The sequence below is a fragment of the Eulemur rufifrons genome, chromosome 10, assembly GCF_041146395.1.
Source record: "Eulemur rufifrons isolate Redbay chromosome 10, OSU_ERuf_1, whole genome shotgun sequence".
In the NCBI taxonomy this organism is placed as follows: Eukaryota; Metazoa; Chordata; class Mammalia; order Primates; family Lemuridae; genus Eulemur; species Eulemur rufifrons.
In genome coordinates, this window is record NC_090992.1 from 25,750,442 (window position 1) to 25,769,673 (window position 19,232).

At 44.7% G+C, this 19,232-nt stretch overlaps 1 protein-coding gene across 1 annotated transcript in view; it reads left to right on the forward strand.

The window, feature by feature from the left end:
- The first annotated feature begins 15,634 nt into the window (after positions 1-15,634).
- ADAM19 (ADAM metallopeptidase domain 19) overlaps positions 15,635-19,232 on the forward strand; it is a 79,789-nt gene continuing 76,191 nt past the window's right edge. The window contains exon 1 of the mRNA XM_069484308.1: positions 15,635-15,731. Coding sequence (XP_069340409.1) covers positions 15,635-15,731 — 97 coding nt within the window. The remainder of the gene's footprint in view (positions 15,732-19,232) is intronic.

Here is a 19,232-nt window from a genome sequence, read left to right on the forward strand (position 1 = left end):
TGTAGGTCTAGATGTAAAATGAAAACAATAAAGCTTTTTGAGGAAAACATTTTTCTGATCCTGGGGTAGGAAACAATTTAGAAGGTCTCTGTGATTCCCACCCTGGTGTTTATGTCCTTCTGTGATCCTCGTAATTGTGGTAGGACCTCTGACTTGCTTCTAACCAATAGAGTAAATAGGACTCAAGACGTTCTAACCATAAAAAAGATAAATTCTACTATATTAATATTAAGAATTTATTTTTATCAAAAGAGAGTAAAAAGGCACCCTGTAAAGTAGAAGAAGAAATTTTCATACATATGTCTGACCAAAGACTTGTAGTCAGGATGTTTAAAGAACTCCTACAAACCAATAAGAAGAAAACACAGATTACTCGTTAGAAAAATGGGAAACAGACTTGAACAGACTGCTCAGAAAAGAGGATGTCCAACAGCCAGTAAAGAGATGATGAGGTTTTCATTTACCGTTTCATTAATCATCAGAAAAATGAAAATGGAAACCACAAGTCAAAAACCAGCACACGCCAACCAGATGGCCAAAGATTAAAAAAATGGAAAAACCAAGTGTTTTCAACCAGATGAAGAAACCAGAACTCTCTTACAAAGTTGGTGAGGGTATAAATTGGTACAACCATTTTCTTAAACTGTTTAGCAATATCTTCTAACGCTGGCTGTATACTGTGATCCAGCAATGTCACTCCTGGGTATATACCCAAGAGAAATGCAGATATATGCTGGCCAGAAGAATGGTCACAACAACACTGATTATAATAATCTCAATCTGGAAATGACCCAATTGTCTACAAATAGAGGAATAGATAAATAAATTGTGGTACTTTCTAATAATGGAATACTCTATGGAATTAACGATCTATAACTACGTAAACAATATAGTAAAATCTCACAAACACAACATTAACCAAAAGAAGCCAGGACCTTCCCACATCCCCTTCCTCAAAATTACATGCTGTGTGATTCCATTTATATAAAATAAAAAGAGGCCAAATTAATTTATACTCTTAGAAGTCAGGCTAGTACTTACCCTTGATTGGAGGGGGATTTGTGACTAGGAGGGAACAAAAGGGGACTTCCGGAGTGCAGGCTGTGCTCTCTTTCTTGATCTGAGTACCAACAACATGGGTGTGTTCAGGTTGCAAAAATAGTTGAACTGTATACTAGGACATGTGCACTTGTAGTATATATGCTATACTTCAGTGAGAGTTGAAAAAATAGACAATGCTGCAATGAACATTCTTGTAGATATATCTTTGCAGACATCCCTATTTTTTTCTTTTGACTCAATTCCTAGAGGTGGAATTGCTGAATCAATGGTTTGAACATTTTTAGAGCTTTTAACACATCTTGCCAACTTGTCTGGGACTGCTTCTATTTATCTTTATCTCCTTCTACCTAGCACTGTGACACTGCCTGCTAGATGTTTCCTGAATGGATGAATAAACCAAGGCCTTCTTTCAAGTCTAGAATGAATGAAGGCCTTTCAGGCCTAAGAGCAGTTGCTGTCTTCTCTTCCCCCTGTTCTTCATACTGCTGACTCTCACTCAAAAGACAACTCAATGAGAGTCTGAAGTAGTCTTCCTTTCTTAATCTCTCTTTAAGTACCTATTTTGTACAAGTCCCAGTGTGTAATTATTATATTTTGTGTATCTGTGTAATTGCCAGCTTGCTTATTGTCATCCTTCCTGCTGGACTCTTAAGAACCATGAAGATAGGAATGACATGTCCATTGTTGAAATCCCAGCACCTAGCACAGTGCCTAAGCTGGAGGAGGCCTTTGCATTAGTGAGATATTTTCGGCTGTAAGTGATAGACCTCTGTCTCAGACTAGCCTAAGCAAAAAAGAAAATCCTTCATGTAGTTGAGAAGTTGAAGGAGCAGGTTGACTTCAGGCATGGATGGATCCACAGGCTCAAGTAATATCACTAGGATCCTGTCTCTCTTTTTCTCTATCTCTTGCCCCAGTTTGACTTATTTTTGGACAGGTTCTTTCCTGACATGGTAGCAAGAAGACTGCTCATAGCCCCAAACTTACATTGTTTACCATCTCAGAGGAATAGGAAGCAACTTCTTGATAGGGCTGTCAAGAGTCTCAGGGAGGATGCTTTATTGGTCCAGCGTAGGGCCACTTACCCATCACTAAGCCAAGCACAGTGGATATAGGGACACAGCTCTACACCCAGGCCCTTGTTCCTTGGCTGTCCCTGAGTGTTGGATGGCTGGTAGAGGCAGGTCCACCCCATCCACACCACATGAGCAAATGTGAACAGGTGAAAGGCCACCAGGGGCTTGGGCATTTGCCTAACCCTCGCTTCCCAGTCAACCAGCTGCAGGGACTCAGCTCTCTCCCTGGGTGGGTGCAGCCGTTAACCTAAGACCAGCCAGCTGAGACCTACAAGCAATTGAGCTATTTTCCAGCTAAGTGGGGCCAGCTGAAATTAAGTGCTTTCTGGAACCTTGATTACCATTTTCAACTGGGCAGTATATTGTTGGGTGTTTCCTGAATGCCTTTGCCCTCTGCAATTTATTTGGCGTTTAGGTGAAAGTCTGTCCTTTGTAACAAAGACAAGTGTGGAGTTCGTATATAATGTTTTCCTCCTTCCCAATCCTTATCGTAAAATGGGTCTGTTTATACAGTTTTCATGATCTGTCCAAAGATCACACCCCCACTTTCCTGTCTTATCTGTTTCCTTCTTCTGCTTCAACCAGATCAATTCAAAGTAGACTGGGGTAAGTGAAAAACGGGAATTTCCACATTGGTATGCAGGGGTATGTCAGATACATAAACTCATTGGCAGTCTTAGTATTCACTGCCTTACACACTCACCACTTTAGATTTCTAATTTGGCTTCCTTTTCAGGGGCTGTGCATGACCTTGGGGAAGTCGATTTCCTCTTTCTGGACCTTAGTAGCTCTGGCTATAAAACAAAATAATTAACTTATCTGCAGAACGAGATGGTTTCTGAAGTGCCCCCTGGATCTCTGATGCTGGAGTGACCTTTTCCTCTCCCTAGCAATCTGGTAATGAGAGGGTCCCCTTTAAGAGTGGATGGCTGCAGGACAGCTACATGATATGTGGATTCCAATACAAAATGAAAATATGGGACCCCCCTTCTCCAAAAATTATTAAGCATTTCAAGATGGCAATACCAGAGCACTAAACCAAGTGTGGGGCTCTTCTGACAGTGGGGCCCCATGCAATCGCCTAGGCTGCACTTCCAGGAAGCCAGCTCAGGGTGCCTAAGCTGATCAGATAGGACTCAGGGACAGGCACTCACCATCCATGCTCCTGCCTCTCCTCCACGATCTGCATTTTGTCTCCACTATCTTGCAAGGATAACAGAATCAAATGCCTACAAAATAAATGAGTGATGTAGGCTAGGGGTGGTGATGACTGTGACAAAATGGAGAACAATGTTCCCCCTAAAGGAGCAGCTAATATTGAGCCGCAGCCAGTTGTCACCATGGGAGAATTTAGGCTTACTATTGCCTGACCTTCTAATTTTTCAAGAGAAGCCAGAATCAGGATTTAGGGGGGACAAAAGTCTAATACTTGAATGTTGGCAACTGTTAAGAAAAATTATCCAAAACTTGGAAATGAGACAAAAAAGATGACTGCAGTTCCTTTCAATGGCATCCAAGAGCAGCGGTTCTCAAAGTGCGCTCCCTGATCAACAGCACCTGCATCACCGGAGAACAAATCATGAGCGTCTGTCTCAAACCTGCTGAGTTGGAAATTCCAGGGTTGAATGAAGATCAGCACTCGGTGCCGTAATGAGCCCTCCAGGTAATTCTGATTTAAGCTTAAGTTTGAGAATCACTGCCCTTCAACACTGTCTTCTCTGTTCAGAGCATTGTGTTATTCCAGGGGAACCCGGGATTGTTGGACCTACTGTTTACTATTTATTATTAATTAAGGTCCTGATATTTTCTAACTCTGTAAAGTTTGGATGTTAACTTATAGGAAAATCAGTGAAATGCCAGTGATTCTTTTTTGTCCAACAGAGCTGTAAATGATTTGTGTCTGGTAGAAAAGAAAACCCCGAAGAATGTGGTTTTATTGCCCTGTAGGTCATTAACTAGTTAGGGATCTCACTTAATCTTATTTTGGAGATCCTTGTTTCCAGTTGTTCTTGTCCTCTTATTCCTAGTTCTCCAATTAATTAATTAAATAAAATCTGACAAATGCTCACTATGTTTTTTTTTTTTTTTCCTTTTGAGACAGGGTCTTGCTCTGTTGCCCAGGCTAGAGTGCAGTGGTGTCATCATAGCTCACTACAACTTCCAACTCCTGGGCTCAAGCCATCCTCCTGCCTCAGTGCCCTGAGTATCTGGGACTACAGGCATGCATACCATGCCTGCCTAGTTTTTTAATTTTTTTTTTAGAGACGGGGGGGGTCTCGCTCTTGTTCAGGCTGGTCTCGAACTCCTGGCCTGAAGTGATCCTCCCCCTTGGCTAGGATTACAGGTGTGAGCCACCATGCCCAGCCTCACTATGTATTTTTATGATAATTGTATCCTTAACATTTTGAAAATTATTTTTTTACACAACTACAATCCAAATTATTTGTAAAACACTGTGTTGGCCAATTTTGGCTCACAGGTCACTAGCTCATGACCTCGGACCTATAATAACCATACAGAAAATGTCCTTGACCATTTGCTCCTATTCTTAACTTTACCTCCCTCTGGTCACATGGGGCTATCTGCCTGTCCCCAAACACTGAATGCTTCCTACCTCTGTGCCTTTGTTCATGTGAACTTTCCTCTTTCAAGGCTCAACTTAAGACTCCCTTCTTCATGAAGCCTTCTGCAATCCTTGTTTATACTCAATCTCTTTTTCCTGGGTTTCCTCAACCCTTAGATTCCATTCCAGGAAAACGCTTGTTTTCTCTTGCCATATATAAAATCAAGTTTTATCGACTGCCTCCTAACTGTGCTTTCAAATTTTAATTTGCATGAAAATCACCCTGGTATTTTTGGATCTTGTTAAAATGAAGCTTTTGACCCAGGAGGTCTGGGGTGGGGCCTGAAATTCTGCATGTCATGTGTGTGTGTGTGTGTGTGTGTGTGTGTGTGTTTGTAGAGACAGAGTCTTGCTATGTTGCCCAGGTTGGCCTCAAACTCCTGGCCTCAAGTGATCCTCCCGCCTTAGCCTCTCAAAATGCTGGAACTACAGGCGTGAGCCACCATGCCCCGCCTCTGCATTTCTGACAGGTTATGCTGATGCTGTGGGTCTGTGGACCACGCTTTGGCTAAGGAGGCTCTAGAAGTCAGAGGCTCTTACCTATGCACTTCTGTTTCCAAGGTGAGTCAGAGTGCTTTGCAAATAGCTGAATGAAAAAGCCTTAGACCCAGAAGTCTCTCAAAATGTTGCTGCTTTGAGATCTGTATCCCCACTTCACCCTGATGGGGTAAAATACCCACACTAGGGTTCTACCTTTCTTCTCCTTTTTCCTCTGGGATTGTGCCCTGGCTGTGTGACCTGGGGGAAGTTGTTCACCCCCTAGAATGCCAATTTCCTCTTCTATGAAACGGGATCACCAACACCCAGCTCACATGGGTTTTTGAAGGGATCGAATCAAATAATTCAGTGCAATGTCTCTGGAAAAGGTTGGTGTAATCTCTGAATCCCACCAGGGCTTTATCAGGAAAGGGGAAAAAAACACCTGGCAGAGGGTGGCTGGTAGTTGCGGAAGGGAAACAGCTGCAGGAAGCTGGCTCCTAGGATACATTTTGCATGATTATTTCTGTAAAATATTTGACTTCCGGTTTCCAGTCCTGCATGTCAGGAGCTTAGAAGTCACCTCTCTGTCCAAACAAGTAGAAAAGCTTAACAAAATGAAAAATCAGCAACTTTTCATAGACCTAAATATAAAATGAAAAGATATCAAATTCCTACAACATAACATAGAACAAAACCTAGATAACCTTGAGTATGGCAATGACTTTCTAGATACAACATCAAAGGCATGATCCATGCAAGAAACAATTGATAAGCTGGACTTTATTAAAATTAGAAACTTCTGCTCTGTGAATGACAATGTCTAGAGAATGAGGAGACAAGCCACAAACCAGAAGAAAATATTTGCAAAAGACGTATCTCATAAAGGACTGTTATCCAAAATATATAAAGAATTATTAAAACTCAACAATAAAAAAATTATCAACCCAATAAAAATTGGGCAAAAGACCTGCACAGACACCTCACCAAGGAAGACACACAGATAGAAAATAAGTATGTGAAAAGATGTTCAACATCATATGTCATTAGGGAATTGCAAATTAAAACAGCAAGATACCACTACACACTTACTAAGATGGCCAAAATCAAAACACTGACACCACCAAATTCTGGGGAGAATGTGGAGCAACAGGAACTCTCATTCATTGGGGTGGAAATGCAAAATGATGTAGCCATTTTCAAAGACAGTTTGGCAGTTTCTTGTAAAGCTATAAATACTCTTACCACAGGAGTTAGCAATTATGCCTCTTGGTATTTACCCAAATGAATTGAAAACTTATGTCCACAGAAGAACCTGAACACAAATGTTTATAGCAGCTTTATTAATAATTGTAAAAACTTAGAAGCAACCAAGATGGCCTTTAGTGGGTGACTGGACAGATAAACTGCAGTACATCTAGACAATGGAATAAAGAAATGAGCTACCAAGGCATGAAATGATGTGGAGGAACCTTAAATGCTTATTACTGAATGAAAGAAACTGTCTGAAAAGACTATGTGCTCTATGATTCCAACTATATGCATTCTGGAAAAGGAAAAACTACGGAGACAGTAAAAAATATTAGTATTAAATAGTTGCCAAGTGTTGGGAGTGAGGAAAAAGGGATGAATAGATAAAGCACAGAGGATTTTTAGGGCAGCAAAACCATCCTGTTTGTCAGCATGATGCTGGAAACATGACATACATGTACAAGATCAAGAGCGAACCCGAGCATAAACTATGGATTTGGAGTGATGATGTGCCAACGTAGTTCATCAACTGAAACAATTGTAATAAATGTAGTGGGAGATAAAGATAGTGACAGGGAGGACTGTGTGTACCTGGGACAGGGAGTGTATGGGAACTCTCTGTACTTTCCTCTCAATTTTGCTGTGAATCTAAAACTGCTATAAAAATAAAGTTCATGACCAGGCGCGGTGGCTCACGCCTGTAATCCTAGCACTCTGGGAGACCGAGGCGGGCAGATCGCTGGAGCTCAGGAGTTCGAGACCAGCCTGAGCAAGAGCAAGACCCCCGTCTCTACTAAAAATAGAAAGAAATTAGCTGCACAACTAAAAATATATAGAAAAATTAGCCGGGCATGGTGGCACATGCCTGTAATCCCAGCTACTCGAGAGGCTGAGGCAGGAGGATTGCTTAAGCCCAGGAGTTTGAGGTTGCTGTGAGCTAGGCTGACGCCATGGCACTCTAGCCGGAGCAAAAGAGTGAGACTCTGTCTCAAAAAAAAAAAAAAAAGTATACAATAATACTAACCTGGCAACCTCATGGAGTATTTGAAAAGCAAGAGAGCTGCTGAGAAACTATTCATCCATTACAATGGCTAAAATCAAAAGAAATGGCAATAGCAAGTTCTAGCAAGGATGCAGAGCAACTGCAACTTTCATACCTTGCTGGTGGGAATGCGACATTGTACAGCCACTTTGGAAAATATTTTTTGCAGTTTCTCATAAAGCTACACATAAAGCTTAACCACAATACTCAGCAATTCCACTCCTAGTTATTCACCCTAGAGAAATGAAAACTCGTGTTCACATAAAACCTGAATATTTATAGTAACTTTATTCATAATTATCAAAAACTGGAAACACCCAAATGTCCTTCAACTGGTGAATGGATAAACTAACAATGGTACATCCATACAATGGAATACTACTGAACCATAAAAAGAAAGGAACTATTGATACATGTCATGCCATGGATGAATCTTGAATGCACTATACTAAGTGAAAGAAACTAGACTCAAAAGTCTATATCCTGCATAGTTCAATTTATATGACATTTTGGAAAAGGCAACACGATAGAGACATAAAACAGATCAGTGATTTCCAGGGGGCGAGGGGAAGGTTTGAATGCAAAGAGATAGGAGGGAAGTTTTTGAGGTGATCTTGATTGTGGAAGTGGTTATTTGACTGTATGTATTTGTCAAAATTCATAGAATTGTAGGTTAAAAAATGGAGAATGTTAAATGTATGAAATTATACCTAAATAAATAAAACTTAACAAAAACAAGAGCTAGTTGCTGGAAAAGTGGTTCACAAAGGAAAGTTATCACGGATCCAACATTATTACCATGACAGGGACCAATAGACTGTTCTTCTGTGAGAGGCTCGAAAGTTTGTGCTGAGCCAGAATGAGATAATTATTATTAATTGCCTAATTTATAATTTGTTTAATTAAATATTTATTGTGCCTTTCAAATACTGGAGGGCTGAGAAGAAAACAAGGTCCAGCTCCTATTCACAAAGGGCTCACAATCTAGGGAGAGAGGGTAAGAAAAAGACAGTGGTGGTATAACACGATTATTATCTTGCATAATAAAGAATGCCATATAATTAGACTCTTCACACATTACACAACTAAAAGCACAAGCATTATGAGTAACACCCTACCCCTCAGTACTTACTAGCTTTAGAATGAGAGTAATATGAGCTGGCATTTATTGACTGCTTTCTATGTGAGGGTGCTATTCTAAACACCCATTTAGTCCTCACTAAAACCATCTGAGCTATGCACTGTCACTGTCATTTTATCCTTTATAGATGAGACAACAAAGTCACAGAAAAGTTTGTTTATTTGTCCAAGGTCACACAGCAAATAAAAGACAGAAAAGTGATTTAACCTCTGATAGGATGGCCACCTCCTAACCGTAATAGTATACTATAGCTAGAGAATAACGATGGGTCACCTCAACTCCTGAATTTTGGAACTAGTTGGTGTAACTCTGGCTCCATTTTTCCCAACATCAGAGGAGAAAGTCAACCATATGTACAGAGTTCAAGTTTGCAGAACTTCTGCTTAAGATACCAGGATAAACCCCTTTTCCTTTTGTGTTCCTTTCTGTGTTTACCATTTACCTATCCCCCATTACTAAAGTAATATAGTCATGTGCTGCATAATGACATTTTGGTCAACGATGGACCGCATATGTGACGGTGGTTCCCTAAGACTGTAAAGCAGCTGAAAAATTCCTACTGCCTAGTGACATCATAGCTCTTGTAACATTGTAGCATAAAGCGTAACCCTTTCTATGCTTGGATCCACAAATCCTTGCCATTGTGTTCCAATTCCCACGTAGTCAGTATAGTAACATGCTGTACAGGCTTATAGCCTAGGAACAATAAGCTGTATGCTGTATCATATAGCGCAGGTGTATAGTAGACTGTACCATCTAGGTTTGTGTAAGTACACTATGACGTTCGCACAATGACAAAATCACCTAACAACACATTTCTCAGAACATATCCCTGTTGTTAAGCAATGCTTGACTGTACTTAATTATTGTAAAAAATGAGAGGAAAAAAAAGACAAACCAAAAAGCAAACCAAAAAAAAAAAATCTTCACCCATAGTTTCACCATGCAGAAGTAACCACTGCTAATGTTTTGGCACATTTCCTTCTAGTCTTTCAAAAAATGTCTTTTATTTACATAACTGAGATCATACTTAAATGTAATTTTGGACCCTGATTTTTTTCACTTAACATCAGAGCATAAACTCTCATCATTTTAAGTAGCTGCCTAATAATCCATCATATGGACATTCTATAATTTATGAGCTGTTCTTTCACAGTTGGATATTTATGTTGTTTTCAATATTTTCACTATTATAAATAACATCATTATGAACATTCTAGTCCATAAATCTGCATGTGCGTTGCAGATTATTTTTTTAGGATAGTTTCCCAGAAATGTAATTACTAGGTTAAATGTCATGAATATTTTAAATATTATGTAGAGATGTAGTATTTTTTACATGTATTTGTAATAACAAATACATTCTTTTTTTTTGTTTTTTTTTTTTTTTTTTGGGACAGAGTCTCACTCTGTTGCCCAGGCTAGAGTGAGTGCCGTGGCGTCAGCCTAGCTCACGGCAACCTCAAACTCCTGAGCTCAAGCGATCCTCCTGTCTCAGCCTCCCGAGTAGCTGGGACTACAGGCATGCACCACCATGCCCGGCTAATTTTTTTTTCTATATATATATTTTTAGCTGTACATATAATTTCTTTCTATTTTTTAGTAGAGATGGGGTCTCGCTCTTGCTCAGGCTGGTCTCGAACTCCTGAGCTCAAACGATCCGCCCACCTCGGCCTCCCAGAGTGCTAGGATTACAGGCGTGAGCCACCGCGCCCGGCCACAAATACATTCTTTACAAATAAATGGAAAGACTTCCAACGGGTCAAAGTTGTATATACACTCGTTCCTGTGTGTCAGTGTGGAGGAGGGGTGGGATGAGACTGCATTGGGAACTTCCTGGCTCCTTGGTTGTGCATTAACCCCTGGACTTTTTCTCCTGTGAGCTACTTCCCAATATTCAGGGCTACATGCTGATTAAATATTGATCAACCCAGTGCCAGCAAATGGAAGTGAATTTCAAGCATGGGGATTGTGTGTCTTCCGCAGGGAGATGTGTCCGCAGAATCAGGTAGGTGTGGCACTTCTGCACTTCTCACTGGGCACAGCGCTTCCGCTGCCGTCATCTCAACAGCTCCCCGCAGCTCCTGGGTGAGATGGATTGAGAGCAGCCATTCCCATTCCCAGGTCATTCATCTACCAGAAACTCAGGCCCAGAAAGCAGACGTCACTTGAGCAAGGTCACAGGGATGGCTGGAAAGAAAAGTGGGACTAGAGTTTTAGTCTTGTGACTCCAGGGCTACAGCCCCTATTATAGACTAGATTTGCATCCCTCCGCCATATGTTGGAACCCTAAACCCCAGTATGACTGTATTTGGACATGGAGCCATAAGGAGGTCGTAAGCATGGGGCCCGACTCTGACAGGACTGGTGTCTTTACAAGAAGAGGAAGCAACACCAGAGTGCATGCACTTGTGCACGCTCGCGCCCTCTCTTTCTGTCTCTCTCTCCATGTGGAGACGAGAGGCCATGTGAGGACACAGTGAAAAGGTGGCTGTCTACGAGCCAGGATACAGGCTTCAGCAGAAGCCAAGCCTGATGGCACGTTGATCTTGGACTTTCAGCCTCCAGAACTTTGCGAAAATAAATTTCTGTTGATAAGCCCAGCAGTCTGGTATTTTGTTATTGGCAGCCTTAGCAGACTAGTACAGGTTTTGGTATTAAAAAGTGGGGTACTATTGTAACAAATACCTACAAATGTGAGGTGAGTTTAGAACTCGGTAATTAGTAGAGGCTGGATGAGATTTTAGGTGCACACTGAGAAACGTCTAGATTGCTTTTATAGCGGAGCTGAGGGAGACGTCTCCTTCACCCTCTGCAGGTTTGCTGAAAAATCAGGTCACAAAAGGCAGATTAATTGGAGAAAAGGCATGCAAATTTATTTAACCTGTATACTTGGGAAGAATCACAGGGTGATTGCCCACCCTCCAAGGGGTTCAGAAGCTTATACCACCCTGGCAAAACAGGTTATAGGAGGGGAAAGAAGAGGAATTCTGTTGAAGGGTATTAAAGGATTACTAGGGAGAATGAATGGGCCAGGAACAGAGATTAACTTGTAAATAGCTCTCTTTCACAGTGACAGGTGGGAGGAGGTCAGAGAGAACTTGAGGCTTCTTCAGCATGTCAACATGCCATATTTTGGAGGTGTAGGTTTCTGAGCCCCACACCTTGCAGGGACTGTTGGTAGAAATGTGGGTGTTACAGGTGATTCTAGCAAGGGCTCAGGAAGAGAGGAGACTTGTAGAGATCTAGTAATACAACTCAGAGAATACATATATCATCGTGAACCTAATGTTGGTAGAAATATGAATATTAATGGCAGTTCCATGGTGTAATGGCTAGCACGCTGGACTCTGAATCCAGAAATGTGAATATTAAAGGTGATTCCGGAGAGGTCTGAGTTGGAAATGAGGAAAATGTTATTGGAAACTGGAGGAAAGGTGATCCTAGTTATAGAGTGGCAAAGAACTTGGGCTGAATCGTTGTGATATGACACAGATGTATATTGGTTTTCGTGCGTGGTTCCTGGCTCATAGCTCCTATAGACCTTGATAGTCTTTTGATACAATGTTAGGGCACTTTAGGCCTCAGAAGCAGGCCTCAGGAAACAGAATCAGACCTTTTCCTGCCCTCCTTTCACCTGCTTAAGCAGGACTCTAATCCGATTGTGGGTCATAAAACTCTCATTGCAGAGAGGCTCCTGCCCCACACCCTGGAGGAATGCTGCGCAGAGAGGCCGAGAAGAATCTGGACAGGACTTGCTGGGTTTATGGAAGCGTTTCCCTGAGTTCTATGAGCCACTCTAGCAAATTAGTTGAACCCAAAGAGGGGGTCACGGGAACCCCAACTTGAAGCCAGTTAGTCTGGAGGCGTAGACTGGCGATTGGTGTTTGAAGGAGGGGCCGGGGGGAGTTTTGGGGACTGAATCCACAACCTGTGGGATCTGACACTATCTCCATGGGGACAGTGCCAGAATTGGATTGGAGGATACCCAGCTGGTGTCTGCTGCAGAACTGATTGCTGCTTGTGTGGGGGGGAAAACCCCACACATTTGGTCATGGAAGTCTTCTGTGTTGATTATTGTCCTGTTGAGTGAGAGAATAAGAGAAAGCACGTTGAGTTTGTGTTTTTCTGACAATTGTGTTCTAGTGTTTTGTGAAGAGTAAAAACTGCAAGTGATGAATATTTAGCGGTGGAGATGTCTCAGCCAAGTGTTGAAGGTGTGGCCTGGTTTTTCCTTGCTGCTTATATAAAATGTGAGAGAGGGGAGAGCAACTGAAGGATTTTTTTAAGCAAAAAGGAACCAGAACTTGAAGATTTGAAAAACCGTCAGCCTGTTCATATTGCAAACAATGAGAAAGCATCTTCTGGAGAGGGTGCCAAGGGTGTGGCCCGACAAGCACTCTCTAATGAGACAACCCAGAAGCCGGGAAGAGAGGTGGGATTTTACCAGCAAAGACACTGTCAGTTTGGACCAAAGGGAACAAGAGACAGGATGAAAGGAAGGCTTTCAGAATTCTAGGATTCTATAGACAAGGACAATAGAGCCATTCCTATCCTCCAAGAAAAGGGAACGATGACCCCAAGGCAATGCAGAAATTGTCCGGGCTGCCACTCCCACCACAGGCCCAGGGGGAAAGGCTGTTTCCCAGCGTGGGGTCCCCTCCTCTTTAAGCAGGCAAGCCTCAGTGCCTCGAGGATGGGACAGTGGCAAAGAGCTGTGGGTGTGGGCCACTGCCTAGGGCTGTGGGGGTGACACTGCGGCCCCAGTGGGCCTAGAGGCAGAACAGTCCAGCCAACGAGGACCGTTCTAGAGCTCTGAGGTCTAATGGAATTTGTCTTGCTAGGTTTGAACTTCTTGTGACCTGTCACCGCTTTCTTTTCATTTCTCCCTTTTGGAATGGGAAGGTTTACCCTAAGCCTGTGCCACCACTGTATTTTGGAAGCACCTAACTTGTCTGGTTTCACAGGACACAGCTGGAGAGGAATTTTGCCTCAGGATGAATCATACCTCAAGTCTCAGCCGTACTTGATTTAGATGATACTGAGATGAGACTAAAGACTTAGAATTGATGCTGGAATGAGTTAAGACTTTTGGGGCTATTGGGATAGGGTGGATGGATGTATCTTGCATGTGAGAAGGACATGAATTTTGGGGGCCTGGGGGAGAATGTTACGGAGTGAATTGTGTCTTCTACAATTCATATGTTGGAACCCTAACCCCCAGTGTGACTGTATTTGGAGACAGAGCCTATCAGGAGATGATAAAGGTCAAATGAGGTCATAAGGATAGGGCCCTACTCCGGTAAGACTTGTGTCTTTATAAGAAGAGGAAGAAAGACCAAAGCTCTCTCTTTCTGTGTACACACAAAGAAGCCACTTGAGGACACAGTGAGAAGGTGGCCAGAAAGAGAGACTACACCAGAAACCAACCCTGCTGGCACCTGGATCTTGGATTTCCAGCCTCCAGAACTGTGAGAAAATAAATTGCTGTTGTTTAAGCCACTCAGTCTGTGGTACTTTGTTATGGTAGCAGGAGAAGACTAATAGAGTCCCTAACCACATCGATGACAAGAGCCACACCTTTATTCCGCTGTGGGCGCGCACGAGTAGGTTTTGACAGACCTCCCTCCCCATCACCTTCAGGAGTTCCCTGCCCTCTCCAACACACAGCATCTCGTGTAATTGTGCAAACCTGGGTTTGGCTCAATGAAAGACACAGCTGATGAACATCTGAGGCTGGATTTCTAGAACGAGGCTCTGCCAGAAGATGCTGAGGGATCCTAGGCAAGTCACTCCTCTCTGATTATCAGTTCAAAGTGTGCTGCGTCAGGCTCTGGGGTTACACAGATGTGGGTTTGAATCCAGGCTTGGACATTAGCTTTGTGACCTTGGGTGAGGTTTGATTTTCTAATCTTTAAAACAGGGATAATACTAGTAGCTACCCCACAGGATTATTAGGCTAATTGAGAGATAATGTATGCAGAGTCCTTTGTACAAATAAAAGGCCAGTAAAAGGAAGTTCTTTTGCTTGATTAATTACACGAGTTAATATATGTAAAGCTCTGAGACGTGTCTGGCACTCAGTAAGCCCTATATCAGTCTCAGCTGTCGTGATTTTCCTGTTCAGGCAGACAGTAAGTCCTCAATAAATGATAGTCGTTATTATGATTTTTGGGTCTCATCTCCCTCCATTTCCCTCCAAACCCCTAAACCCTAACTCTCCCCAATTCTGGTTTTCTCCCCTTGTAGCCCACGGGCTTTCACGCCCCAGTGCGCCCGTCTGGGCTGTTTCCTCTGCCTGGTGTTCCATTTCTCCTCCTCCCAAGCTCAGATGTCTTCTCCTCTGGGATTCCTCGTCCTCACCACCCCCCTCCTCCCAGTCAGAAGGAATGGCTCCCTGATTTGTGTCCTGCTAAGAAAACAAGTCCATATAGCACTTAGTTCTTTGTGCCTGCTGGTTGGGTTAACTCTTTCAGAGCCTGCCTCCAGAAGTGGGGGCCTCTGGGAGACGGCGCTGAGCGAGTCGCCTCAGAGCGTCACCCAAGGCGTGTGGCACAGTGCGGGACAGAGCAAACCGGCCGCTGTGCAGAGAGGGGTCCAGTTTAACTCCTAGGAGTCTGAGCCCCCGACCCTCCCCAGGCCGCGTCCAAGGTGAATCCCTTCTCCTCGGGCTCAGACTCTCCCTCCCCGCCATGCCTCTCACCTAGGTCAACTGGGCTCCCCAGGGGTCCCGCCGGCTCCTCCCTTGTCCGCTCCCCCCTCCCGCCCCCCGGCGGGCGCCTCCCTCCTCCATCCCCCGGCGGAGCCCCGCGGGGCTGGGGGCGGAGCGTCTCGGCCGAGCGCAGGGAGCCGGGCGGGGAGGCGCTGGGCGAGCTGGGGGTTCCAGACGCCGCCACCGCCGGGCCGGGGGGCAGGCATGGCAGAAGGCGTGTGAGCGCCGAGCGCGAGGGGCCGCCGCCACCATGCCCGGGGGCGCAGGCGCCGCCCGGCTCTGCCTGCTGGCGCTCGCCCTGCAGCTGCTCCGGCCGCGGGCGGCGCGGGAGCCGGGATGGACGACAAGTAAGTGGCCAGGGCGGAGGGGATGGAGGCGAGTGGGCTGGGTGGCTCCGGGACCTGGGAGTCGCCCTGTGGATCCGGATCGCCAGGACCGCGACCCTGTGCTTCCCTGAACTCCACCGGGCCTGCGCCCCCGCCGCCCCCAGCCTGGGAGCCCAGGCTTTGTTCCCACGTTGTGCGCCCGGGGAGGTGGCGGAGGTCGGAGAAACCCAGCGCAGGCAGAAAACAGCCGGTCCTTCCTCTCTCTCTTGCTCCTTCCTCTGTTTTCTGCCTTTGGCTTCTTTTTCCGCTGCTCTCCCAGCCTCTCTTCCTCCGTTTTCTCACGGTCCCTCATCTCCGCCCCGCCTGTCTCTCCCATCTCTGTCTCTCCCGCCCGCTGCACTCGCCGGCCCGGAGCATCCCGAGCGTCCTGCCGTGTGGCCTGGGGAGCAGCCTTCTGGGACCATGCTGGGTGCCAGCCGCACGCCGGTGGGGTAGGAAATAAATGTCCCCGGGAGACTGGCAGCCCTGTGGGAGTAGCTCGTTGGGTATCTCCAGCCGTGCACTTTGGACCCTGACCTGGCAGTAGTTGTATTGAAGATCACATCAAGTCCGGCGCACCCATTTTACAGATGGGGAAACCGAGGCCCACAAGAGGGAAAGGACTTGCCCATGGCCACGTCATGGATTGAGAACTGCGCTGGCACTGGAAACCAGGGCTCTCTTTTCGCCCCCACCCAGCGGTCTCTTTCTTTGGGCCTCAGTTTCCTCTTCTGTGAAGCGGAGGGGTGGGACTCGATGCTTCTAGCTCCGTGCTGCGTGAAGTGTTTCTCACAACTAGTTTCCCAGACACCACCCCCTACCCGGCCCCATCCCTTGGGGGCTTTCGGCTGATTTCGCGGAAGGAATGGTCCCGGGGGGCTGTGCCCGGGTTCTGTCATTATGACCCGGGAAAGCTTAGCCCTGGCTGCAACGCTGCAGACGGACTGGGCAGACTCCAGACCGCTGCCTGAGGGATCAACAGTCAGCGTTTTCAAATAAAGCTCAGGCAGGGGCGGGGGCTGGATGGGCTGGACCCCCCAGTGGCCTGGAGCCAGGAGGCTGTCCCCGGACAGTGCCTAGCTCCAGGGGCTAGGTGCGGCGGAACTCGCCTGCGGGCAGACAGAACTGCCCTTTGAGCTATAGTGCCGAAAGGGAAACTGAGGCACCCTTTGAGCTATAGTGCCGAAAGGGAAACTGAGGCACAGGGTGTTCGAGCCCAGCACGAGGCCCGTGTCAGTGCTTAGTGGAGGAGAAAAGCATAAAGAAGGGCAAGAAAATCAAGTTGTTGCTCCGAACACAGGCGCCTTCTGTGAGTTCTGAGTCCTGGGAGACCACTTAGGGAGGTAGAGTCGCTGTACGGTTTCTCGGAAATAATGACAAGTGTAAAAGAAATAAAATGATCTACAGCCTCCAAATCCACAGTTGCTATTGATATTGGGGTTTTTTTTTCTCTCCAGTCTTTGTGTGTTCCTAGGAATCTATATTGATAAAATTGGAACCATACCATACGTACAGTTTCGTGTCTTGCATTTTTCACTTCACACTAAGAACATTTCCCACATCATTAAATTCTCCAAAAACATGATTTTAATGACTCTATAAATTATATCAAGAGATTGCACGAGTATAATTTTCAGAAAGTTTAAAACATGACTCTCACACGAATGTGGCAAAGATTTATTCAATTCATTAATGAGGCAGCGAACAGGGTAGTTTTAAAGCTGGTTCAAAGGAGCGTTGGAGGAACAGGGGTGATACAGGCATTGGAGAAAGGATGTTGAAATCCTGCGGCTGGGATAGATGCAGAAGTGGCGGATGCCCCACAAAGCAAAACAACCATACTTCTTGGTTATCTTGCTACTAAGCTGTAATGATTTGCATCTCTGTGCGACACAAATCTCTAGGTCACATCCAACTTAACAGGCTCTAGGCCTTTAATCAATAGTAAATAAAAAGACAATGGTACATGCCCCTGGAGGCCTGTTAAACAGTGCTCCAACATGACATTGAAAAGACAGCCTCCTTGCTCTTTACCCTATTTCCAAGTTTTGAACAATTTTTTTTCTTAAGATTTACTGTGTTCCTCTATTGTTGAGGCTTTAGACTCTTTTTCAGTATTTTTTGCAATCATAAATATCATTTAATTGCTTTACATAGTCTATGAAATTATCATAAATAATTTTTTGTTGTTGTTGTTCAAAAGATTCTGGACTGAATCTAGTACTGAGGAATATGTCTTAAAATTCAGAGCCACCAGGGCAGGGACCATGCCTGTCTTGTGTCTTCATGAATGTTAAATACGCAGCGTAATACTTGGTACATAGTTAAATACTCAGAAAATATTTGACAAATAAATGAATGCATTGTTTCTGATTTTTACTAGTCTAATGAAAGTGGTGTTAGTCCTATGAGATTATTTTTTAGGATATATTTTAACTGAAAGTGAGTTATGCCAGCAATCTGAAAGGAAAGTTAATCACTTGTAATCTCACCACTCTAACAGAGCAACTATGGCCATCTTTTTATCACTCTATATACTATGTGATTGACGTGGATAGTTTAGAAGAACAGATTTTGGTGTCCTCACCTCCATACCCAGGAGCCCTATGTATTTGGTTTGTTCTTGTGGAGACTGATTTACTTGGGTTTTGGGACACTACCATTTCATTAATATGGTTTATAACTGGTGTTTCAGCTCTGCACTGCCTTGAACAAGTCTCTAGTGGTTTCAGTTCTCTTTCTTGCAAGAGAGCACTTCTGCTGCCTGCCTCCCAGGGTTGTCATGAGGATGAAGGAGAACTGGGCGGTGAGAGGGATCTGGAGAGTAGGAAGTGAAATACAAATGCAAACTTGCCATTAGGAAGCTCAAGTTACTGTAATGATGCTCTGCAGAGTACGAGGCGATCTCACCTTGACTGTCTCCAGTAAAGCTGTGAGGTGGGCAGGTGGGTATCATTGTCTTCATCTCTCCCGGAGAACGATACCCATGGGCATGCCCGTACCTTCCGAATATGCCCAGAATCCCACTGCTTCATTCCTCTCCACTGACATCATTCTAGTCCGAGCCACCACTATCTCTCACCAGGACTCCCGAAGCTTTCCAGCCTTGCCTTCCTGCTTCAGCTCTCCCTCCTGCCCCCATCCCCCACCCCATCCCCATTCTCCACCAAGCAGGCACAGTGATCTTTTTTAAACCTAACACAGATCATATTGCTCTGTGTTTAAAACATCCAGTGCCTTCCAAGTCTATTTATAATAAAATCCAGACACTTTCCATGGCCTCTGCGTGATCAGACCCATGGCTGCCTTGCTGATCACATCTCTTACCAATTTTCTCTCTCGTTTACTCGACTCTAGCCACCTCTACCTTCTTCCTGTTCCGTAGACAGGCCAAGCCCACTTCTGCTCAGGCAGGGCCACTGCACGTTCTGATCCCTCTCCCTGGGGCTCTCTTCCCCCAGATCTTAGCATGGTTCCTTCTTC